This window comes from Xenopus laevis, chromosome 8L (assembly GCF_017654675.1).
Source record: "Xenopus laevis strain J_2021 chromosome 8L, Xenopus_laevis_v10.1, whole genome shotgun sequence".
Classification (NCBI taxonomy): domain Eukaryota; kingdom Metazoa; phylum Chordata; class Amphibia; order Anura; family Pipidae; genus Xenopus; species Xenopus laevis.
The window spans coordinates 107,587,758-107,613,404 of NC_054385.1; the positions used below are offsets into that span (position 1 = coordinate 107,587,758).

Consider the following 25,647-nt stretch of genomic DNA (forward strand, 5'->3'; position numbering starts at 1 on the left):
CAGGTTTAAGGTGGCGAATAGTCGAATTTGAATTCTTAAAGGGGATGTAAGTAAAGGCAAAAACATAAAATCCCATTTTTACTTTCTTTAATGAAACGGAAAATCTATCTCCATTATACTTTAATCAAAAAATGTTTACTGTTTTTATAAGAAACCTGACTGTATGCAGTGAAATTCTCCCTTCGATATACTTGCTCTCACTGCTGCAGATAGGAAAGTTCAGACGATCCCTTAATGCTCTGCAGGGAAACAATCATACTTTCAGACGGCAGAGAAGAGCCCTCCCCACATTACTTCCCAGAACTCGAGCAGCTTTGTTTGTTTCCCTGTAGAGCAGCCGGTGACCGTGTAGAGATTCGTATCCACAGACCCAGTGCAGTCTGCATATTCTGATTATTAATCAGTGTTGCTGTATTGGCTTCTATGGCAGATATTATTTGACTTTGGCTGTTTTGATAATTTATGACAATCCCTAAACTTAACCTCCCAACTGAAGCCCAGACCACACTGAGCATGTGCACGGTCTTGGTCTTGCAAAGATGTTTAACAAACTGCGGCCAACTTTGAAAACATAAATCATTTGTTTAATTAGGCTTCTAGCGCAGTAAGTTCATGTTTATGTTTAGTATACAAAATACAGCATTTCTAGCATTATTCTATTTTAGACTTTAGATTGGATTTTTGGAGACTGTTTCTCAAAGTCGCAACATTTTAAAATGTTTTTAGAAATGGGCCTGCAGTGCTCTCCCAAAAATCTTGCTTAGGACCCTATTATGATTCAATAGTTGGCCTGGGGCCAACCTAGTGTTGGTGGTGAAATCATGTAAATATATGGTAATTTTGTGACCATGCCAATAATAGGACACTATTACAATCCAATAGTTGGCCAACCCATCAGATCAAACTTATATGGCCCACCATGTTGGAGGATGGAATAAAATATATGGTTATTTTGTGACCTTGCAAAACTAACAGATTTATTCTTGTATGCCCAGTTTAGGACTAACCAACTATTACATGCTCTAAAGCATTTGGCATTTCCTATATGTAGTCAATGTCACTCTTGATATCTCTTATTCATAGACGTGGGCATAGACGTTCTCTTACAACATGTGGTTAGAGTTTTATGATTAAATGTAACAGCTGGTTAATTCCTTTGACATACATTCCTATAAAGCATTAATTATTGTTTCATTTCTTGTGCCAAGCGACAGCAAATGCCTGAGGATGCCACAAAGGTACAGTATGTATTCATTCTGTTCTGCCAGTAAAACCAATCGTTAGGCATCATTCAAATACCAGTTCAGCCTAGATTTTGTCAGTGCTTATGTAATCATTCCATTCTGCCAAGGAAACCATTCTAATTGACATATGCAAAATTAAAAGACTAACCCAGCCAGTAAATGAACGGTGCATCCCTTAGTGGTGAATATTGGTATCTTTCTACCTGAAATGTTTCTTTTTAACATATCCATATTTGCTATTGGGTTGGATAAAACAGAATATCCAGAAATTTTAAGAATGTCTTAAATAATAAGAAAAAAAATGTAACCAAGGTGAGAAACTGGTGTAGTTTTTAGAAGTGTCTTACTACCATGTAATTTCTTAATACAATTGTGTGAAACCAACTTGATCAACCTATAGCCCAGTGATCCCCAACCAGTAGCTTGTGAGCAACATGATGCTCTCCAACCCCTTGGATGTTGCTCCTAGTGGCCTCAAAGCAGGTGCTTATTTTTGAATTCCAGGCTTGGAGGCAAGTTTTGGTTGTATAAAAACCAGGTGCACTGCTAAACAGAGCCGCAATGTAGGTTGACAATCCACATAGGGGCTACCAAATGGCCAATCACAAAACTTATTTGGCACCCCAAGAGCATTTTTCATGCTTGTGTTGCTCCCCAACTCCTTTTACATCTGAATGTTGCTCACAGGTTCAAAAGGTTGGGTATCCATGCTATAGCCAATTAACACATAGGAACTAGAAGATCTATGCATGGAGCACTTCAATACAAAATGATGCTCATACACCCAGTTTTACATCAATTAGTGAGAGTAATCGCCCATGGACTCCCATGAAAAACAAGGCAAACAAGAGCGCACCACATCCAATATATAACCAGTCATTTAACAGGCTCAGTCTTGTCAGAGATACAAGGAGAAGTAGAAAAAGCTGTTCTGGCATAAGGAAACTGTGCCAAGTCTAAGACCACAGGCATTTCAGATGCTTACTTTGTTTAAAGGAAAATAAATTGAAATTTGTTGGGTGGGTGCCAAATTGTTAGGCTCTGCAATCTTCACTGCTTATCCAGGGATCCCTTGCAGCTGTCCAGGACCTGTGCCGGCCCAAGGTTAAAAGTAGCTGACTGTTTTCAATGCTGGATGCTTAACACATTAGCACACTTCTTTTCTGTGCATTCTTATAGCAAGTGATCATAGGAAGGCCAAATGATTAGCAATAATTATACACTGATCCTGCCCTCTATACCCCAGTGGAGGAATTTATTCTTATTATACCATTTACTGGGGGAAATAGGTCTGTAGACAGTAAATCAATAGAAGCCTTCTAGGAAACAGATCAGTATTAACTGAAGCTGAAATATAAGGCATAAGTCAGTTTAGCCATTGTAAAGCCTTATTTGTTCATCCATCAGGCAAATAGTCCCCTAGGATTTTAGCTGTCCAACTGTCATCAAAACCAGTAAGGGAATATCCCTTCTGACCCCAAAATGTCAGTAACTGCATGCTATATAATCAGATATACATATAGTTTTTCATTTTTAGCAGTGATGAGTCCTGAAGGTTTTGGTTAGAGGCCCTCCAATTACTTGTCCACCAATAAAGCTGGCATACATACGTACATACAGTACAAACCTTGCCTAAAGAGCGTATCTCTTCCCGATATGCCCCCCTTGAAGTGGGTGATATCGGGCTGATCCTATTGTGGGACCTTTAGAAAGAATTTTTCGTCAAAGCGGCAAGACATTTTTGTGAGATCACCTTGGGCAACTCAAGTGTATAAACACCCAAAGAGTCACTGAGATAATTCTCTCTAATACTAATCTTGCCTAGACTGATGAGTCCAGGGCTTATAGCAGGGGTGCCCAAAAGGTAGATCGGGATCTTCCAGTAGACCTTTAGCTGGTGATCAATAGATCTCAAGACACTGTCAACAAACAACTTATCTAAATCACCCTCCTGTTTTAAGACTTTAATTATGTTAAATTTACATAAGAAATAGTTGTTTATTAAATATAGCAATATACATTTTCCCATAAATCAGTATTTAAGTAATATTTTCCATGGAACAGAATGCTAACAATGCTTTTATGGATGTAGATCATAATGGGACAACATTACTAAAAGTAGACCTCACCTTATTAAAGTATGGGCACTCCTGGTTTATAGGATTTACATTTTACCAAGGGATGGGGTGTAGCATATAGAAATGAGAATAAACACCCTTTGCTGTTTTTTGCTGTAATTATTTACAGATCAATAGGGAGTGTCAAGCTTGTCAGATTAGCGACCTGACTCATGATTTCTCAATGCAAAGCAAGCACATCAAGTCATTGCTGCTCCCGTTGCTATTGCAGGAGGTACAGAGGTATACATTTGGCATCTCTTTCTGATAAATGGAAAGGACCTAGTAAAAAAACTCTTATAATGCTTGCATAATTGCATACTGTCATTGGCCTTTACAATTAGGCGTTACGCCAGGAGGTTTTCTACCACATGGTCACTCTAGACCATAAAGAATAAAGCATGCTGGGAAATCAGCAGTGCTAGTTTGAAAATTCTGAGCTTGAAACACAGGAACGTGTGAATGTGTCTGGTATAAGTATTCATTTTTTCATCTCTAATATACTAAGTAGGGATGGGCGAATTTTTTCGCCTTGTTTCGCTGCAAAAATAACGCCCATACAGTGTCGGACTGGCCCGGCGGGATACCGGGAAAATACCCGGTGGGCCCCGACCCTAGTGGGCCCCGCCGGGCCAGTCCCCCTCTCCCAAACTGTTTTTTAAAAATAATAAAAAAAAAATCGGCGCATAGTAGCGCCGTTTGCGCATGCGCGCCGAGCGCCGTTTCCGTTTGCGCATGCGCGCCGTTTGCGCATGCGCGATGCGCCGAGCAGGGATTCGCCGAACAAGTAGGTAGCGGGGCCAGAGGGGGGCCCTGGACACCAGTCCCGGTGGGCCCCGGACCCCCCAGTCCGACCCTGCGCCCATAGACTTGTATGGCGTTGTGCGTCAAAAGAAAAAGACGCGCGTCAAAAAAAAGAATTTTTGGCGAAACGAAACAGGTCAAATTCATCCATCCTTAATACTAAGCTCATACCTCTAATCTTTCTCTGTAGTTATTCTCAGCTGATCACTGAATGGCCACTACCAGTCTTGGCAATCTGTTTGCTTCTAATAGTCATATGTACTCTGGCTGGGCTCCTGGTCGGACAAATGCCAGACTTCTCAGAACCTCTGATGGTGAGTTTTCCCTGGCTGGATTAAACCATATACAACATATTCTAATGAGACTGTAATTAAATGATGTCTTGGGTTTTTTTGTGCTTGTACATATACAGGAAGAGTGAATACTGACTGATGTGCAGTCCTGGGTATCATATACATATATCCAATATTTCATAATAATATCCATTTTCCTGTTCATCTTGAGTACAATTCAAACACCACAAAGGTTGGCCCTGATGATTTTATGGCAAATATTGACCCTGTACCCATGAAGCAGATATACTAAAGTTGGCCATAGACGTAGAGATCCGCTCGTTTGGCGATGTTGCCTAACGAGTGGATCTCTCCCCGATATGCCCATATTGAAGTGGGCGATCATAATGCATCTAATATGGGATCCGACGGGATATTTTAACCTGCCCAATCGAGATCTGGCCAACTTTTCAGTTTAGACCAAGCTGGAGAATCTTGCCAGTGATGTAAATTAGGGTAGGCAGAAAAGGCACATAACTAAAGCACAACAGCGGGGGGGGGGGGGTTCCTAAATCCCTGGCATATGCCTTTTCTAACTCCAGTTCTTGCTGAAGCTGTGAGTGTGGGTAAGAGGAGGAGTAGAGGGGAAAGGTGGCAGCTGGCAAAAGAGTTGCCTTCCAGAGGCAGAGGGGCAGATATAGGGGACTTGCTTTGGGCTGTGTTTTTGCTTTGGCTCGGACACATACCTAGAGGTCAACTATATGAGAAAATGCATCCTCTATCAAGCATCCCCCCAATGTATTACAAACTAGTGATGATCAGGTTGGCATGAAACCAACAGAGCATGGGTTGGGCAGGTTTGGGTCAATTTCCCCCAGAGGCAGGCCACAGGCAGCTGGCAGTCTGTATTTGCCATCATTCTAATTGCTCCTTGATCTCCTTGCACCGTCCCAGCCCCACTAATGATGTTGTATTGTTGTTTATATTGTTGCAGCCACTCTGCCTCCTCTTTTGACAGCAGAAACCTGGGTCAGTCATGAAGTGAGACACATCCAGTCCTATTGACCAGATTATATGCAATACGAACCTGGCTCTCGCACACCCTTATCAATAATTAGTTCAGTGCTGTCTGGTGCACAATGGTAGAGGTCCGGCAACCTCAAATCCAATATCTAGCAGCAAATTATCCAAAGGCACACAGAGCTGATGCAAGCAAGGAACACTTTGCACGTTTAATATGGAAGTGCTCTGTGTGCCTTTGGATAATTTGCTGCTAGCTATTGACCGATTGCCCACCGGGTTTTTTCCCAGTATTCCCAGGTATCCAGATATTACTGATCTTCCAATGAGAAAGAATTACTTCTCAAAGCAGAAAGCAGGTTTTGAGAGATAATTTTGGGAAATTAAAGAGCATAAACACCCAAAGAGTCACTGAGATATTTTGCTCTAATCTCAGATTCTTGCCTTCTTCACAGGTCTGTTAAACACAGAACATGCAAGGCACTGTAGGAACGGAACTGTTGGGGAGCTGGTTACTGAAATAATATATGTAGTCAGTCCATAGTATGCAGACAAATACTGCTTTCAGTAATAATAACATTTACAAATAACTTTAAAAACCACTGGAAATGTTAATATATAATTAATGCAAATGATTTGCCCTTTTATCTAGTTTAATATGTGTGAATTCAGCCAAGTGAGTAAATTAGAATAGTTCAGACAATAATTTCATTGTTAAAAAGCAATCATTAATATTACATAAGAGACTGATTTATTATACAAGGACCCAGGGAATCCAAAAATATTCCAGCAGCTCAATCTATTAGCTGTTTTATTAGCTGCACTCATAAATAATGCTTGTAAAAAATATTGATGACTAATAAATTATACCATACTGTATATTTACTGGAACTTTTATGGGGCAAATTTCAGAACCACAGTACAAATGTGATTTTACGTTTCCCAGGGGGCGGCATCAAAGCGGCGTGAATTCTGGAAAAACTTTAAATCCAGGGGAAAAAAGGAAAATCTGCTTCCCTGTTTTAGACCGCGGAAATCTAAGTCAATTTTGGGGAATCAAAATCCCCAAAATATATAGGATGTCAATTCAGGGTGTATTGTATATTAAACAGGGATATGGAATCTTCAGTGAATAATTACAGATAAACATTTTCTGATTTACTCTAAGATTTGAAATGGCTTTAAATGACTTACGTTTATTTTCACTGCAGACACAAATAGCTGTACAACATTAACTGGCATGGTTTCAGTCTTGCAAGATGCAGTTATATAATTTGGTAGTTTTGATATTTTGGTCTTAATCCCGCTAGACATTGCTGTATATGGGTCACTTTGGTGACATGTTCTATAGACTGTACAAAAATTGTGCAAAAAAAATAATCTTGCCATGTCCTATATCTTTTTTAGATAGTGGCAGAGGCACTTAGATGCATTTGTTACAATTTAAGATAAGAAAAAAAACCAATTGTAACTAATATAAAACTGTGACTTGCTGCATAAAGGGCAATTCACCTTTATTAGCAAAACTGTAATAACACACCTGACCCTAAAACCCCCAGAAATGTGTTCAAACTTTCCATAACTTGCCAAATTTTGTAAAATGGGCATGGTTATTAGGGGTGTGGCCACAAAATGGGCATAGTCAAAAATGTTTGCAGCAAAACCTTGTCCCTCTTTTTATTTCCAAAATGTTGGGCGGTATGGGATGGTTAATTCATACAATATCCAATTCCTTGTACCCTGTTTCTAGTTCTGGGGGTGCTTATTGTGTTACAGTTTTTAATTGGTACATACGTTAATGAACTCTTTATGTGTTACAGGGATTTGAACCCAGAGGTACAGAAATCGGGAGAAAGTTAATAACCTGGAGGAACATGCAGATCAACACTGGATATAAAAAAGCACTGTCTGTCTATCCTCATAGTGAGAAAATCAGGTAGAAGATTACTGTTTGTAGATTACCGTTAGATTATTGTCGGCATTTAAAGGGAATGTCAATGCAAATAATCTAATAAAAAAAAAATTTGTACCTGTATAATTATTGCTATTGCAAGTAGTTCTTGTTTGCCCCTGTCTATTCTCAGACTCTTGGTACAATGTAAGACAAGGTAACTGATTAACAGACCTGTCTTTGCTGGGAAACTAAGGGGCAAATTCACTAACCTCTGAAAATTCGCCAGTGATGGCTTCGCTCACAGCGCAACACTTCGGCATGCGTAGATTCGCCAGGACAACGCTAATTCGCTAAAATTCGAACTTGCGTCCTGGGTGTTGAATGCTGGCGAAGTTGCGCTAGTGTTACTGCGCAAAGCGAAGTTGCGCTAGCGTTGGCCAATTTGCATATGGCGGGAAGTTAAAGTTGAATGGACGTATATGTTTTACAGCAAATACATTACACTACACAAGCCCAGGGAACCTTAATAAAATAAAATAAAGTTGTTATATTGCCCTACACATGAGCCCAGTGTATAGTTTATGTTCCATATGTTAGGAAATGTAGGGGGGAAGCGGGTTACCCCAACAAAAATTTTACTCTATTGTTCAGCCTATCACCCTGAAAAAGACGCTAGCATTTTTTGGGACTTAGAAAAAATTTCAGCTATTTTTTTAGGAACTCCTATTTACTCTATTGCACTTCGCCTGGTCTGAGGTGGTGAAGGCAAGTCTGGCGCAAGAGGTAACGTTCAGTAAAATCCGCATCTTAGTGAATTTGCGTAGTTACGTCTATTCGCCAGAGCGCAACTTCGCCAGATATAGAATTGAGTCTAAACTTAATTATATATGTAGGGTGGCGTGGGACAAAGGGCTGAAAGTACATAAGCTGTAGACAGAGGATATACCAGACCAGGACTGGATATGGCCCTTCAACATCTCAATAAATATTAATCTCAACTGATTTGGCTTTTACTTACATATAATATATGAAACAGTAGCCTCATAAGTGTCAGGTAATCATAACAAAAATCCTAATATATATTGGGGCTCATTTTTGAGTGCCCCGCAGAAGCATGCCCCCCAGTGGTCATTTACATCCTACTTGCGACAGAGACAGTGTCCCCTCTTGCTTACTAAGTTGTGCATCTGAATAATGTGCAAGTAACGGGATGGGAGTGTGGGCCTATATTCTCCCACCACCCACCCCTCATGAATACAGCGCTGCTTAATCTAGGCAGCTCTGTATTCAAGGGAATAGCTGCAGTTCTCTGTGCTCTGAAACGTAGTGCAGACACCAGCAGCAATTCAGTCATGGAGAATGGCAGTGTGCAAAGTGCAATAAAATGGCTGATTTGTGCACTTTCCACACTGCATTCCTTTAAGTAAATGACCCCTACTATGAATTAATTGAATTTGCATCCCTAACATGTCTGTTTCTCCAAACAATATAGTAAAGTCATGCAATATTCCTTTGGCCAACAACCAAGACTCATCTTTGTGTTAACCCTTTCTTGTCAGCCTGGATGAAACGGACCTCAACCGAGGAAATGAAAAACTGATTCAAGGCAGAAAAGATCAAACTAGGAACCGCCGCATGGTTGAACAAGAAGATGGAGTAGATGGATTTTTCTGTGGTCCTCCAGGTAAGAAGACCACCATGGCTGGATTTCTGATTCAGACGCCCCTAGGCCAGAGGGTCCTGTGACTGCTCCTTGACCCCCTCCCCACGAGTTTGCACCTACACAGGTTTCTGCTGGAGCACTGGGGATTAGGAATGCAGGAGATTTAAAGAGCTGTCAAATCACCTGCACATCCCAGAGCTTCTGAAAAAATTAGAATGTGGGTGGGCGGGTGGCATGCCGCCCCTAAAAGCTTTCCTTCCTGATCTTTATATCTGTCTACCTTTCACCATGACGATCTGTTTGGCAAACATAATAATAATGCAATAAGTATGCATCAGTTACAACCAACATAGGCCCTCTATACTCCTGTGCCCACAGTATGTCCTAGGTCTACTGTCCCTATTGTTAAACCATTAGGCATGATATAAATACTGTTCTGTTTTGTCTCTGCACAAGAAGACATATTTACACAATAAACTGACAGATTATAAAGGGAATAACAAAGGGCATGCACCTGAACAACCTGACAAAAACCCATTCACATAGTTACATAGTTAAGTTGGGTTGAAAAAAGACCAACGTCCATCAAGTTCAACCCCTCCAAATGAACACATACTTACACACACCGAATAGATTTTACTATCACAATAGTCTTGGATATTATGCTTGTCGAAGAAATCATCCAAGCCCCTCTTAAAAGCATTAACAGAGTCAGACATCACAACATCACCCAGCAGTGCATTCTACAATCTCACTGTTCTCACTGTGAAGAACTATCTACGCTGCTCCAAATGAAACTTCTTTTCTTCTAGTCTGAAGGGGTGGCCACTGGTCCGAAGCTCCATTTTTATAGAAAAATAGATATCCTGCTAGCAGTCTATAATGTCAAAATTCAAGAAAACAATCCCAAGAGCATGCATGTTTGTAGTAAAAAAATATAGTTTATTAATACATGTTAAAAAGTATCAAAAAATGTCCCCACATGGCCACCACATGTTTGGTCACTAGAGGACCCTAGCATGAAACTAGAGGATTTACTGGTTCCTATCTCCCAGAAATTTTGATATTTAAAGCAGTCTATAATGCACTCTAATGTACTTATAAAGTGTAATCATGTCCCCTCGCAAGCATCATTTCTCCAGAGTAAACAACGCCAACCTTGACAATCTACCCTCATAGTTTTAATCCTCCATCCCCTTAGCCAGTTTAGTTCAACTCTGCACTCTCTCCAGCTCATTTATATAATTTTTAAGGACCAGAGTCCAAAACTGCACTGCATACTCCAAGTAAGGCCTTACCAATGACTTATAAAGCAGCATAATTATGTTTTCATCCCTTGAGTTAATTCCCTTTTTTATGCAAGACAGAACTTTATTTGCTTTAGTAGCCACATAATGGCACTGAGTTGCTGCTCAGTTTTCAGATCTAGTCAAATCATTCTGCAATGTGGTAACGTCCTGCACAAAACTTATAGTTCTGCACAATTTAGTATCATCAGGAAACAGTACTTTCAATGCCCACCTCCAGGTCATTAATAAACAAGTTGAAAAGCAAAGGACCAAGTACAGAGCCCTGTGGTACTCCACTGACAACATTGTTCCAATCAGAAAATGTTTTTCATTTACCACCACTGTTTGTAATTTATTCTTAAGCCAGTTCTCTATCCTACTACAAATACTATGTTTCCAGGCCAATATTAATGTAACCATTAACCTTCTGTGTGGTACTGTATCAAATGCTTCATCAACATCTAAGTAGATCACATCCACTGCCATTGCAGAGTCGAGGTTCCTGCTCACGTACTCATAAAAGGCAATTTAATTTGTTTGGCAAGATCTATTACGCATAAAGACATGCTGGCACTCATAGCATTATGATTTGCGATGTAGTCAATTATTTTATCCCTTAATACCCCTTCGAAAAGCTTTCCTACCACTGACGTCAGACTAACCGGCCTACAGCTTTGAGGCTGAGAACTGGATCCCTTTTTGAATAGTGGCTACACAATAGCAATTCGCCAGTCTCTCAGCACTGTGCCAGACTGAAAAATCCTGAAAAAGTAAAGAGGTTTGGCAAACAGAGAGCTAAGCTTGTTTAGTACCCTGGGATGAATACCATCTGTTCCTAGTCATTTTGTTTATTCCCCTTGCATGAACCACGCATCATTTATTGAATTAAAGAATTTGGACTATTTAGAAGGAAACCTTCATTGCTTGATTCCTCATTTGTGTAGACAGAAAAATAGTTCAGAATCTCTGCTTTATCTCTGTTCTCACCAATTAACTGACCCCTGTCTGACAACAATTGTCCCCCATCCTACTTAATTTTTGTACTATTTACATATTTTAAAAAATAATTTTGGGTTCATTTTACTCCTTGCTGCAATGCCCTTTTCCATATCAATTTTACTTTGTCTTATAGCTTTTTTGCATAATTCATTATATTATTTGCCTCCTTATACCTGACAAATGATTCAAATGTCCCAGCTAACTTAAAAGCCTTAAAAGCATGTCTTTTCTTACCAGCCTTGAAACCAACAAGTAAAACCACAAAAGGTTTTGCTTTGCGACAACGTTCCTTGCTTACAAGGGGAATATGTATATTAATTAAGCAGCATTTTAAAGACATATAATTTTTCTTCTGTGTTTAATCCTGTGATCATTTTCTTTGTGCTTTTTGCCCAGTTGAAATCCCAACCCAAAGGGATCTCACCCCCCCCAGTGCCACCCATGGTTATTTCTTTAGAGCACAGCTTTAATTCAGGTTTTACATAAAGACAAAATCCTCCATCCTTTTTAATTCCTCTGTCCCTCCTAAAAAAAGTGTAGCCATTTAAATTGACAGCCCAGTCACAGGTTTCATCCCACCAGGTCTCAGTAATACCAATTATATCATCGTTTTTGGCACATGCAATTAACTCTAGCTCTCCCATTTTCCTGACAAACACATGCATTTTCCAGCATATAGCGGAGGTTACTACTTTTCCCTCTGACATTTACATTATTTAATGTTGAATTACATTGAAAGTTACTATTAGCCTGTGTTTCTTGTAACAGAGGGTCCTCCATAGCTGGTAAACTGTATGTCCCCCTCATTCTTCCCCATGAGGAGTGATAACTAATTCCACTGCCCAGTCTACCCTAGCTTCCCCATAATACTCTAGCTCACGCACCTCCCCCCCTCATGCTTAGTTTAAACACTCCTCCAACCTATTAGTGATTCATTCTCCGAGCACAGTGGACCCCCTTCTATTGAGGTGCAATCCGTCACAACTTTATAGATTGTACTCTAAGGGAAAATCAGCCCAGTGCTCTAGGAACCCAAACCCTTCCTTCCTACACCATGACTTTAGCCAAAAATTTAACTCCCTAAACCCCGCTGTCCTCATCATCTTGCAAATGACACAGGCAATATTTCTAAAAGAATTACATTGGAAGACCTTCCCTTAATCTTCGAGGGTAGATCGTTAAACTCATTTGTTAATGTCCTCCATCTACCATTTATTTTGTCATTAGTACCAATATGTAATAAGACAGATGGGTCATGCCCAGCCCCACCCAATAATTTATCAACACGATCATCCACATGCCGAACCCTGGCACCAGAAAGACAGCAAACTGTTCAGTTGTTGCAATCTTGATGACAGATTACCATATCCACTTTCCTAATAATTGAATACCCATAACCACAATCTGTTATGGCCTAGCTCTGCTCTCCTCCCCACCACTGCTAGAGAAACTGGTCTCCCGGGTGTTAGAGAGATCAGCCTCAACTAGACTTGCCAGTCTAGAGTTCACACTGCCATCTTCTTCACATTGTTGGGATGTATAAACCCCAGAGCAGCCTCCCTCTTACCCACACTAGATTTTCTATCTGTAACCCAACTAACTGCCTCATTATTCTGTTGCTGTTCTGTTCCCCCTAAACTATCTGATCCTGCTAAGTCATGCTTAGTGAGGAAGAGACTCCTCTCGAGACTGTCAATAAGTGATGGGCGAATCTGTCATGAAAAAATTATTGAAACTGTGAAAAATGCATTAAAGTCAATGGGCGTTAAAATAATTTTGATGCAAACGACAATTTTTGTACACGCGACTATTTTGTCAAAATGCATTAAAGTCAATGGGCGTCCGAATTCTGACACTAAAATTTTTTTTGTTGCAGCAAATTTTTTGCGGGCGAATTTTTGCAGCAGTTTAGTGAATTTATTCGTGGGTGTCGAAACATGGAAATTTGCCGCAAATCCATACTACTGTCACTACTGTCAATCAACCTCAGTGTTGCAATTTGTTGCACTAGTGTTCTAACACAATCCTCTTAAGTGGCAATTTGCTCAAAACTGCTTAAGCAGGGGTTCTACATCTACGGTCTGTTCAGGTGCACTAATCGAACCCCACCAACCTCAAACTGAGGGGATTTTAACTGCAGAGTAAAGGTGGCCATACACAGGCCGATAAAAGATGCCGACAGACAGAGTCGGCAGCTTATTTGCCTGTGTATGGGGCCCTCCATTCGTTGATGCAGTCCCCCGATCCGACCGCCCGTTACCATCCGTTAGAATACGATTGTTGGGTCCTAGGGCCCACAATCGGATCAGCCCGATATTGCCCACCTCAAGGCATATCGTGGAGAGGTCTGCTAGTCTGGCGACATCGCTAAACGAGCGGATCTCTCCGTGTATGGCCACCTTAAAGCAGCTTTGGCAAACTTGCACAACCAAACCAAACTTTGCTACTTAGCACCTAAGACTGAAAAATCTATCAAAAATTAGACCAAAAAAGTTAACCATACAAACCTTTATCCAAAATAACAGTTAATAAAAAATACTTGATTTGATTGCTTTCATTAGTCACCAGCCTGTTGGTAAGCAGAGATAACAATACCTCCCAACATTTTGGAAATAAAAAGAGGGACAAAAAGTTGGCATGCGTAGTGCTGCGATTTTTTTGACCACTCCCATTTTTGTGGCCACACCCCCTAATTAACATGTTCATTTGGCAGGTTATGAAAGTTTGAACATATTCCTGTGTGTTTTTTCAGTTATTACAGTTTTGCTAATGAAGGTAAATTATCCTTTAAGATGTGAGCCTAACATTTCCCAAGGGACCTGTTATCTTGTTACAATTACTTCTTTGCTTATCTTGAAATTGTTACAAAAGTATCTTATAAGCAGCTGTGGCTGTTCTGGGCTCTCTGCTAAAAGCCAATTAAGTTAGAAACTGTTTCTTTTTCTGGCTGTTCAGTGCAGAGAAAAACTGGACTTTTTAGTTCAAATGAGGGACTGCAGGTTGAGCTGTCAGAAGAGGGACTGTCCCTCTAAAAACAGGACAGTTGGAAGGTATGCAATACTGTACAGATGAATTTGTGAAGACACTGTTTTTGGAAGCAGATGTATGAAGGATTGCACAGTAAGATGCCAAAGTTGACATAGAACAATTCAAGGGGTACAAATGTGTGTTAGGCTTAGATGCAGACTTTGCCACAGTCTCTGCTATAAGGGGGCTCTAGATAAATTAACACTGATTCACCTTTTACAGAAAAGAGCTATTCGCAACTCGTGTTCATGTCTAAAACAGCAGGGAGTTTGTGGAATCTGCAGGCAATCCAATCCATGTGTCGCATGGAAAATGAAAAGGTTAGTATTTAATTGGTAGTAGCATCAAAGTGTTAATTCTCATTGGAAGATAATTGCAACTTTGCTTTTAGCCAAAAGAAGACGTGTTGTTCATTTGGCAAGCCAGCTGCTGTCGAAATACAATTCTCAGCATTTCAGAAATTTTAGGGTTACGGCCAAAAGCCAAACAGGTAACTAAATAATCCGGTGGGTCTAGGGAAAACGCACAATGACACACAATAATTTTTGCATTGGTGTAAAGGAGGTTTACGTAGAAGGAAAAGAGGGTAGAAAAAGTCAAGATCCTATAACATGAAAAAAACATGGCACATGTGAATCTTTTTATTGTGCCCAATAACTCACTGATTTGTTTTTATTGTTTTATAGGCAAGTTGTTATTCTACAACAATTCAGATATGATTTTCACTCTGTGTGATATTACTGTAACTGTGTAATAAACCAAGCTTGTTTTAGGTCCTTATACTTTCCCAGTCCTTTGTTGTCAGTGGCATCTCAGTGCAGAGCAACAATCTAACAGGAATGGCAAATTGTATTAAATTGCAATGCTCTAAGCTTGTAATGCAACGAGAACAGACCATTTTGTACAAGTAAAGCACTGTGCCTACCTAACCAATGTGGGTGGGATGCAAATATCCTAAGGTGTCATTTACCAAGACCCCAAACAAGGGGCAAGAGCACTAAGGGTTGCAATAATGTACCCCTTAGTGCTCATGCAGAGAGTGTTTTCTCCAGGTTCCATCTACGCTTCGCAACCTTGTGCCAGAAAAAAGTCCAGTGCGAGGTGCAGAGTGCACTGTCGGCCTCTGCCACCACTCCCTTACTTGAGTGCCTGAATAACGTGCAATTTGGGGCAGGTAGGGGGTATGCCTATGCCTCTCGCCTGCCCCTGATTGCTGAATGCAGGTAGGGATATATCCATGTGGGCAACTGCAGCACAGAGACCTACAGCAATTCATTTAGGCTGAAAGGCAGGGTGCACAGTGCTGTACTTTCAGTGTCGGACTGGGACACCAGGGGCCCACCCAAAAACCCTAAGGCCAGGGGCCCACCCAAAAACCTTTAGACCAGCGGCCCACTCTAAGTATTATTTTCTTCCTTTCCTTACTCAACCTCTTTTCTCCTATTCTCTTTTCTTTACATACTATAACCTATTATTCCATCTATTTAGCCTCTTTATTCTCATAGAAATAGGGAATGACCATGAAATAGGCCAAATGTTTAGAAGCAGGAGGCCCCACTGACACCTGGGCCCACCGGTAGTTTTCCTGGTATCCCGGTGGGCCAGTCCAACACTGTGTACTTTGCACCCAGTCTTCCACATCAAAAATGACCCCTATACTTTTTCCATGCTTAATGTGATATTTGGTACGATGCGCACATGAACAAAACAGATGCAATTTTTTAACGTCACTGATTGTTTTTTGTTTTTTTAACTGCAGATCCGTTCCCACCCCAGCTTCACAGAATTTTGTGAGCGTGGCCATACAAAAGAATGCTGTCCCAGCTGGTCTCTTGGCAACTACATTGCAGTCCTTTACAATCGATCATCATGCATGGAAATCACACAGTCTGATATTTCTCATACGCTGACTCTTCTACGCTCCTGTGCACCAGACTACCATAGAGGCACTCTTACCCATTCATGCATAGGCCCCAGGTCAGAGAGATTGAAGCACTCACATTGTGCCAAAGTGCCAGAAAAATGTGTTCGATCCAGTGCAGTTTATCAGTTGCTTCACTTTCTGCTCGACAGAGACTTTTTGAGTCCCCAAACAACAGGTTATCAAGTTCCATCATTAAAGTACAGCTTGTTATTTTTGCCAGCCAAAAAGGGGTCATCCATGATGAACATATACTTAGACAATCTGGAGTCCTGGGATCTCTTTGATAACTACACAGCCATTACGGGAATGGACTTGGGGCTAAAGCAGAAACTTTTTCAACACTATCTTGTCTTAGATACTGTGTATCCTGTTTTGGCGATAATAGCTATTTTTCTAAGCATTTATTTTTACCTGCGTTCTGTTTTCATAACCTTTATGATCATGATATCTGTGATTGGCTCCCTATTGATCTCGTTTTTCTTATACAAGCTGATTTTCAGACTGACTTTTTTCCCCTTTGTTAACTTGATGGCAGTTATCCTTCTCAGCAGCATCTGTGCCAACCATGCCTTTGTTTTCTTTGATCTATGGAACCTTAGCAAAATTCAGCACTCTGCGGCTGGGCTAATGCAGTGGGTGAGCCATACTATGCATCACTTTGGATATCTTATGATAGTGTCTTGCTTTACCATGGCAGCTGCATTTTATGCCACATATATGAGCAGCATCACCTCTGTACGTTGCTTTTCTATCTATATGGGTTCTTCGGTGTTGGTGAATATGATATTCATGATAACCTGGCTCCCTGCCACCATTGTTGTATATGAACGGTACATAGCGGTAAACTGCTCTTATAAATCTGAAGAATTTTGGAACAGCAGCACACATAAAAGACACTTGCTTTCCTTCTGCCAAAAGTTGAAAGGTCTCCAGAGCACCTTATCTGAAACCTCAAAACTTCTCTTTGAGAAGCTCCTTCCCTGCGGGGTAATAAAGTTTCGATACATCTGGATTTGTTGGTTTGCAGCCCTAGCTGCAGGTGGTGCATATATTGCTTGCATGAGTCCAAAACTGAGTTTACCCTCTTCTGAGATATCATCTCTTCAAGTTTTTCGACTCAGCCATCCCTTTGAGAGGTATGATGCCGAATACTGCCACCAGTTTATGTTTGATCGTTCAGAGCATGGTGAAGGACAACACATGCCTATTACTCTAATTTGGGGCATTAAACCACTTGATAACAGTGACCATCTTAATCCAAAAGCCAACGGAACACTGGTTACAGATGCTACATTTACTATTAGAAATGCTGGGGATCAGAATTGGCTCATGGAATTGTGCCATAAGGTGAAAAACCAAAGCTTTTATTACTCCGACCAAGACAGGAAACCAAACATCTGCTTCATGGAAGACTTCCACAGGTGGATGGAAAGCCGACAGTGTTCACAAACAGACCAAAACCTTAACCTTTGTTGCAATCATGTTACATTTCCCTATAGGAGTGACATACTTCTTCACTGTATAAAAATGATGGTGAGAGAACAAGGGGATGATGGAACAGAAACGTATGATATTGGTCCCAGATTTGATGCAGATGGTAACCTAACAGCCTTGGTTTTGGAATTTCAGACTGTGTATCATTATAGCTTCAACTACAGCAAAACCAAGACATTTTACAACACTTTAAACCAGTGGCTGATGAATGAAGTGAAGAATGCCCCCTTAGGTCTACAGAATGGGTGGTTTACAAGCAAACTTTCACTTTATAATCTTCAGCACACCCTAAGTACTGAACTTATGGTGGTAACCAGCTTTTCCATTGCAATTTCCTTTGTGGTTCTTCTGCTTACTACATGGAATGTCTTCCTTAGTCTCTTTGGTGTAACTGCAATCGGAGGATCTGTTTTGGTCACAACTGGACTTTTGGTTCTGTTAGAATGGCAGCTGAATGTAATAGAATCTCTACTTATTTCAGCAGCTGTTGGTCTTTCTGTTGACTTTACAGTCAATTACTGTATTTCATACCACCTTTGCCCACATCCAGACCGCCTAAGCAGAGTAGCATTTTCTTTAAAACAAATGAGTTGTGCCACAGCTATGGGGGCTTCCACTATGTTTTCTGCTGGGATAATAATGCTGCCTGCTACTGTCCTGGCCTACAGGAAACTGGGCATTTTTATAATAATGATAAAATGCATAAGCTGTGGATTTGCCACTTTCTTTTTCCAGTCACTGTGCTGTTTTTTCGGACCAGAGATGAACTGTGGACAGATAATATGGCCCTGTGCCAATGCGTTTAAAGAATATCCAAATGACTCAAGATTAAATGGTACTTTTGTTTGTAGTGGAAAAGAGAAGCATAACAGAATACGGAAAATGCAAGATTCCAACACGGACAATGAACAATATGAGCTTCAGCCTTTAGCTAGGAACCTCAGTGACAGTTTTGATAACAGCACATGCACTAGTAAACTCTCCAAACGACCATCTATGGTGTCTGAGGATATCCAAATCTCAGAATATAAATACCCCAAGCTTGGAAGCCACCACACTCAGAATGCAGAATCCGAAGCGTTAGAGGCCAACACCATTACCCACCAAGCAGTATTTAGTGATTGCCCAGCTTTGCAAACCTCATCCCCATACAGACAGAGTAGCTTTGACAATGAGACAGAAGCACAAGAAGGATCTTGCAGAAGCTGCATCTGCCAAAATATGAACAGCAAGAACTGGAATGGTTCAGTAGTTGACCATAACCAAGAAGGCAATATGCACTGTCCAATACAGCCAAACAGTGAAATACAGACAGTGCTCTATTCTGAAAATAAAAGCATTCAAATGTACGAATATTCCAGGTGCCTTTGTTCTATGGGTAGCTCGTTTGATGTCCTTGATTCAAATGAAACATGTCTTAGTGAGCTTGAGCAGAGTTCAAAGTTGGCCGAAACAACGAGCTGCTCTCCTGATTTTCTTGATGTCCCCAATTCCCCATGCCATGATGAAAGGGGTCACTTGAATGGCAAAAGAGAAACACTAAGACTGGCTCTTAAGGAAACGGTGTTTGATTCAGCTTCTTCAAGACAGGCCTGCACGTCATGGAAAGTCCAATCAAGGCAAGGCAGTGAAAACTCTGTTGTTCTACCAAACAGTAAACCAGATATGCCTGACGTCTGGATAAAGAGGCCAAATGAATATAATTCTGGCTATATTAGCTGAACTTTTGCCTTGAGAAATGTCTGAAGGTTTTTTTTTTTTTGTTTTGTGTTTTTTTTTACATAAACTGGAACTTAATCTCAGTTTTATTTTGCATAAATCTGGTTTTACTCATATGAAACAGCAAAATTGTATAGCAGGAGGATGATGCAAATACTTTATTCATTTGTTTAATTTTTGTAGCTAATACTATATTTAGATATTTGTGGCTAGATACCTCTTTAAACATTTAGCAGATTTTAATTATGTGTAAGCAAATATATGTTTAAGTCATAATCACGTGTGTAATACATAACAGCATTATTTTTACTTATGGAAAGACCTTTGTAGCAATGTATGATCAAGACAGCTTTCAGATGCAAAACCAAATTGCTCAAAAGTCAATACACGAAAAAGCACATCTAGTCCAATGAACCATGGAAATTATTCTGATCGTTAATTTTGCATAAAAAAAGTAAAAAAAACAGCATGCTTGAAAATATGTCAGTAGCCACATCCATGTTCTGTTTTTGTTGTTTAATGAGCACTGGCAATTGTAAGTTCTCGTTATTTCATTTGAAAGCCGGCATAACTAAAATACAACTGAGAATGTAGAATTTAGTTAAAGGATTTGGTAAATCCAGTTGTCCACATGTGTTAAAAGAGCTCACACTGCCCCAGCAACTTGGTCACCCCCAACATATTGTATGTCCGTTCGACATCATCTTTTTATGAACTTGGGGAAGTGCTGTAATTATCCTGGGAATCTACTTCTAATGGGGAAGAGTCAAGAATGTAACGCTGACATTTTTGGATTTCCTAGTAAGTTTGAAGTGTTAAATATATTGTATTTTCACTTAGATAAGAGTAGAGAACAAGTCAAGTAACTTGTATAGAGGATAAGTACAGGAGCAGCACATCTGTACACAAAATCTTAAAAAGATAAGTTGCTAAGTGTGGGGGTCACCTGTAAAATTTTAAACAGTAAATTATAGTAAAACAGGGCACAACTGTCGAAAAAGTTGCATTTATTATGCAATTAATTGTGCATAGTCCCACAATTTGGCCTCTAGATGCTTCCCACACTTATAAGATGACCCAGAAGTGGCATATTCATTGTTTGGTTCATTCATTGGCAATCTGGCCTTTCATCTGTGTGGCCAAACCACATACTCAGAATGACACTATTCAGCGTACAAGTGGAATGAACAGACAGTAAAGGAACCAACCTCCTTTACGGAGATGAGTATCTTTAACTATAATAAATCAGTCTTTGTTATAATAAGCCATAGTTTTTTAAAAATAAAAATGCCTGTTAGTGTTAAGATATTATTCTCGTTAATAAAACAATCACAAATTGTATGTGATACAAGCATTTAACACAATTTCTTTTTTTTAAAGTGACAATTATTATTTGAGTGATGCGGTGTATGAATTTTATGATACTGTACAATGTACATGTTTTTGTGCGTACCCCCTAATGTGTGACAATGTTTGCACATAAGGCCTTACTGTGCTGAAAAAAAATTATACAATGGTATACATCCCATCCCTAACATTTTTGCCCATACTGTCCCCAACGCAACTTTTTTCACTGATTTCTATGAGAAGCTAAATTGGAAGAAAGGGTTTCCATAATCGATCCAATATCGATAAACAATATGCACTTCTGCAGCTAGGTACAATCATTATTGCTCTTGATATCATGGTGGTTACTAGCTGTCTCTTGTATATAATTAACAGAATAGATCAACTTTGTTAGGCAATGCTCTTTAATGTCTTTTGTGACCATTTTCCAGAAATGTGGTTTCCTTGTCTGTTTTTAAAATGCACTTTTATCTGAAATTGTCAAATGTGCTATCCTAAAATTTATTTTCAGAAAAATATATAACCTGCCAGTTCTTCTGCCATTTGGGATATACTATGGAACTGATTTATGCATCATCAATGGCCATGTGTAGGTTAAATGATGCCAGAAAATGTAATTAAGGAACAGTAACACCAAGAAAAAAAGCATTTAAAGTAATTAAAATATAATGTACTGTTGCCCTGCATTGGAAAAAGTAATGTGTTTGCTTTAGAAAGACAACTATAGTTTATATAAACAAGCTGCTATGTAGCCATGGGGACAGCCATTTAAGCTGAAAAAGGAGAAAAGGCACAGGTTATTTAGCATATAACAGATAAGCTCTATTATAGAATACAACGGAGCCTTGAATGGCTGCCCCATTGCTACACAGCAGCTTGCTTATATAAACTATAGTGGTCTTTCTGAAGCAGGGTCGGACTGGGGGGACCGGGGCCCACCGGGACTGCTGGTCCAGGGCCCCCGCCCCCCTACTGCGCGCATGCGCGAGCGCACTTCTCGGCGCGCAAGCGCCGATACGCATGCGCAAGCGGTGATGCGATGCGCATCGCCGAAAACTTTTTAAAATTTTTTTATACTATTAGAGGGGGTCTGGCCCGGCGGGGGCCCACGAGGGTCGGGGCCCACCGGGTTTTTTCCCGGTGTCCCGCCGGGCCAGTCCGACACTGTTCTGAAGCAAACACAGCAGTTTTACCAGTGCATGACAACAGTACATTATAGGCAATCACATGAACTGGTATAGTCACCATTTGAAGTAATTCCTTTAGGTATCTTTAATCCCAGCTTCCATCCACAGCATAAATCCAATATTCAAATGTGTAGGACAAGAATACCATTAGGCGCAAAAAGATGCTGCACAGGTGCCTTTATTCCATGAATAAAGGCACCTGTGCAGCATCTTTTTGCGCCTAATGGTATTCTTGTCCTACACATTTTAACAGTACATTATACACTTTCCTCACTGACTTCATTTTAGCTGCACTCAGTGATTATGGGGCGTATTTATAAAACCTCGAATTCTGATCTAGTTTTTAAAGAGGAAAACTCAAAAAACTCTGCACTGGTTTTCATCCGATAAATTAGAGTTGTTGCAGTGACAATTCGATCAAGTTGAGGTTTCAGAGAGTCCATCCAAAAAAGGCACACAATTTTGGGGCCATGTGCTGCTTACATAGGTGCCATAACAGCAGCTTCGGGAAGCACAGTTTGACCTTACCTTTGTAGGGGGACTGTGAAATCCATGTATGGGTTACTGAAAAATGAGTTACCATATTGTTTGAAAACTTGAATATTGCAAAGCTATTGCATCACAATGTTGGAGAAAAAAGCCCCTTATAGTTGATGGGCATCTTAACACTTAAAAATATACATGCTTAAACGTATTTTATTCTCTGTGATTATATCACAGACATCTCATTATATTGTATTAATGCTTAAATACCCAGACAGAAGGAGAAGTGGGCCCAGCACCACGTGTGAGGGAATAAGTGTCTTATGCCAAGAGAAAGGGTGTGCTGGCTGCACAGAAATTTTAAGAACAAAAAACAATATCAATTAAGTGTCCTCCCACACTTAATTAAAGGAAGATTGTATCTAACTGCACCGCCCCATGTGGGAATTCAATATTTAGGAGAATTCAATATACAGGAGAAGTTGATTCCTACTAAAACTTAAATTCAAGGTCAAAAGCTGAAAAAAGTGTAAAGATAAAAATTACAATAATTTGCTACTAAATCAGGGTGTAAGTGGTGGAGCATGTTCTCCAGTTGCAGTGGTATTTTTCGAGTCTCTTGTCCTGTAATATTTCCAGGTTAAATAACCCTGACCAGAAAGTGATTATACACACCTACAAGATTCACTGCAATAAAATCATTGACTGGATAGAGATTCTCAGGTCTCTGTAAGCCGCAAAAATTCCATATGATTTAGAAGGCATGGAAAGAAGTAAGACAGCTTTCTTCAGTTTGGGATATCACAGATCCCTTATTATCACCATCCGCTCATACATTCCTAATTCTCTCTGACTTTCCCCAAGTTACCAGTTTCTCTGAAATACCTTTGTAATTCATTGTTAAGTCCCGGTGAGGAGAGGAAAGGAAATTGGGGGCAGGATTGATAATCTTTGTAATTTTTTTGAACAATAAAATTTCTCTTAAAAAAATCATATATTTATTCTTTTATCTTTCCTTATTAAAAACTTATATATATACCTGTATATATATATATGCTATAATAGTATGGTGGTTGTGGGTCTGGCAAGGAGATTCAACAGAAAAATGAAACAAAAAAAATAAGAAGAATGTAGGAGGGTAGGATCCTGAATGTTGTATGTCAACAACAGCTGAAGGGCCAAAGCTGGATCAACTAACAATTAAGCAGGATTCATTTAAAACAAAAGGTTTAACTTAAAGGAGCTGTGTCTGTTTCCAACCGCATTTGCTATTACATGTCAATGACGTGTATCTAAATATTTCCAAAAATGTACAGTGTTACATATTTTAACCCAGAGATACTGGTAGGCTTCAAGGTAGGTAGGCATTAAGCAAGAATTCTGGTTCATTTGCTACAATATGGACAGAGCTGGATTTGCAAAGAAGGCACCCCTAAGCCAGGCGCATCTTGCACCCCTTACCCCTGACGTGCGATATCACCGACACATGCACAGACCAGCTCACATTGAAAACTCATGCACTCGGTCTGCTGCTCCCACTGTAACTCTGCTCCGGGTTTCCTGTAGGAACCCTGAAATATAGATGCAGCTGGGCAGCATGCCACCCCTACAAATGTGCCATCCTAGGCCCTGGCCTTGGTAGCCTTGTGACAAATCTGGGCCTGAATATGGATGTAAGTTACATGATGTCACTGAAATGTTCTGCATATGCTCACATCTGATTTTGGCAGAAAATCGTGTGAATGCTAAATAGTGATAGGAGAATGCAGTGGCATAACTAGAGTGCACCGGGCCCTCCTGCAAAAAAATCTTCATAGGGGCCCAGCATACTCTGGTCCCCATCCTCCCACCCACTTCCTGTCTGGACTCCGCCCAACCTCCACCCAGACTCCGCCTCCTGCTTTACCGAATACACTTTTTTGGATTTGACCGAACCACCGAATCCTTCATGAAAGATTAGGCTGAATACCAAACCCGAATTTGCATATGCAAATCTGGGGTGGGAAGGGGAAAACATTTTTTACTTCAAAAAGTCACGTGATTTCGCTTCCCACCACTAATTTGCATATGCAAATTAGGGTTAGTATTCGGTTCGGCCGGGCAGAAGGATTCGGCCGAATCTGAATCCTGCTGAAAAAGGCTGAATCCCGAACTGAATCCTGGATTCAGTGCATCCCTATGGGAGACGAAGCCCATAATCGACCAACTCACTAAAACATAGGATTGGAGTTGACATCTCTGCTCAGGGCAGACTGGCAATCTGCGGTTTCTGGCAAATGGCTGAGGGGCTGCTGTAAGATGCCATAGGAAGTCACCAATGGTGTAACTAGATGTTACTGGGCCCCACAGCAAATTAATTTTAGGGCCCCAAACATATCCAGAGGTTGCCATATTTAACCATTATATGTTGAAATTGCCCATTATTTGGGCCTCATGGGGCCCCCTATACCTCCTGGGCCCCCTGCAGCCACAGGGTCTGCTTCCTCTGTAGTTACACCCCTGGAAGTCACTTTTAAGTGGACTGGTGAGGGTGTTTGGGCCTCATTGTACTTGGAATACCAGGGCCTATTCTGAATCCCAGACCTGGCTTTGCAGGTATTTGCCAAAATCCACAGACTGCCAGTATAGCCCTGGGCCCATGTCAAATGCCCTCTGAACCCCACCATAGCACTACGAGTGCCACCACCTCATTGGCATTTTGTCAGTAAAAATGATTGCCACCATTAATTAGGCATGAATATTGCCAAATGCCCTCCTGATATTGCCCACCCCACACATTGTGTCTCATGTCCCTTTTCCTTCAGATTTTAGTAAGCTCTGGATTTAATTGTTGCTGGTATTTTGTATGTAGTTTCTACATGGATTCTACAGTACTGCTGAATAGATTGTTGGCTGATCATAAATACGTTAGTAACAACGTATAAGAGCAGGGATACAAAACTGGCAACCCCAAACAAAGGAAGTCCATTAGCTCAATGAGGACAGGTTCTGCCAGATAAAGAACAAGTACAATTCAACACATGGAGGGCTCGATTTACTCTACAGTGACAGCTTTGCTGTAGCCTGTATCCCATTTCTGTTTCGCGCATGCGCAGTCAGTCCAGCCCGACAAGCGCGAAGTCCTCGCTTCCTGCCCCCGCTTGTTGTTAGTGTAAAACATAGCG

At 40.5% G+C, this 25,647-nt stretch overlaps 1 protein-coding gene across 2 annotated transcripts in view; it reads left to right on the forward strand.

The window, feature by feature from the left end:
- Nucleotides 1–21,593, forward strand: part of disp2.L (dispatched RND transporter family member 2 L homeolog) — a 35,527-nt gene extending 13,934 nt beyond the window's left edge. Inside the window, exons 3-9 of one of the 2 annotated variants that reach the window (XR_005963549.1) lie at nucleotides 1,209–1,238; nucleotides 4,356–4,479; nucleotides 7,278–7,393; nucleotides 8,911–9,035; nucleotides 14,552–14,649; nucleotides 16,089–21,467; nucleotides 21,555–21,593. Coding sequence is in view for 1 of the 2 variants with exons in the window: in XM_018231232.2 (XP_018086721.1) it covers nucleotides 1,209–1,238; nucleotides 4,356–4,479; nucleotides 7,278–7,393; nucleotides 8,911–9,035; nucleotides 14,552–14,649; nucleotides 16,089–19,469 (3,874 nt within the window). In the remaining variant the exon portion in view is untranslated. Of the gene's footprint in view, nucleotides 1–1,208; nucleotides 1,239–4,355; nucleotides 4,480–7,277; nucleotides 7,394–8,910; nucleotides 9,036–14,551; nucleotides 14,650–16,088; nucleotides 21,504–21,554 lie in introns of those variants that run through there. The other variant, XM_018231232.2, reaches the window with a different exon arrangement.
- The last annotated feature ends 4,054 nt before the right edge of the window (nucleotides 21,594–25,647 follow it).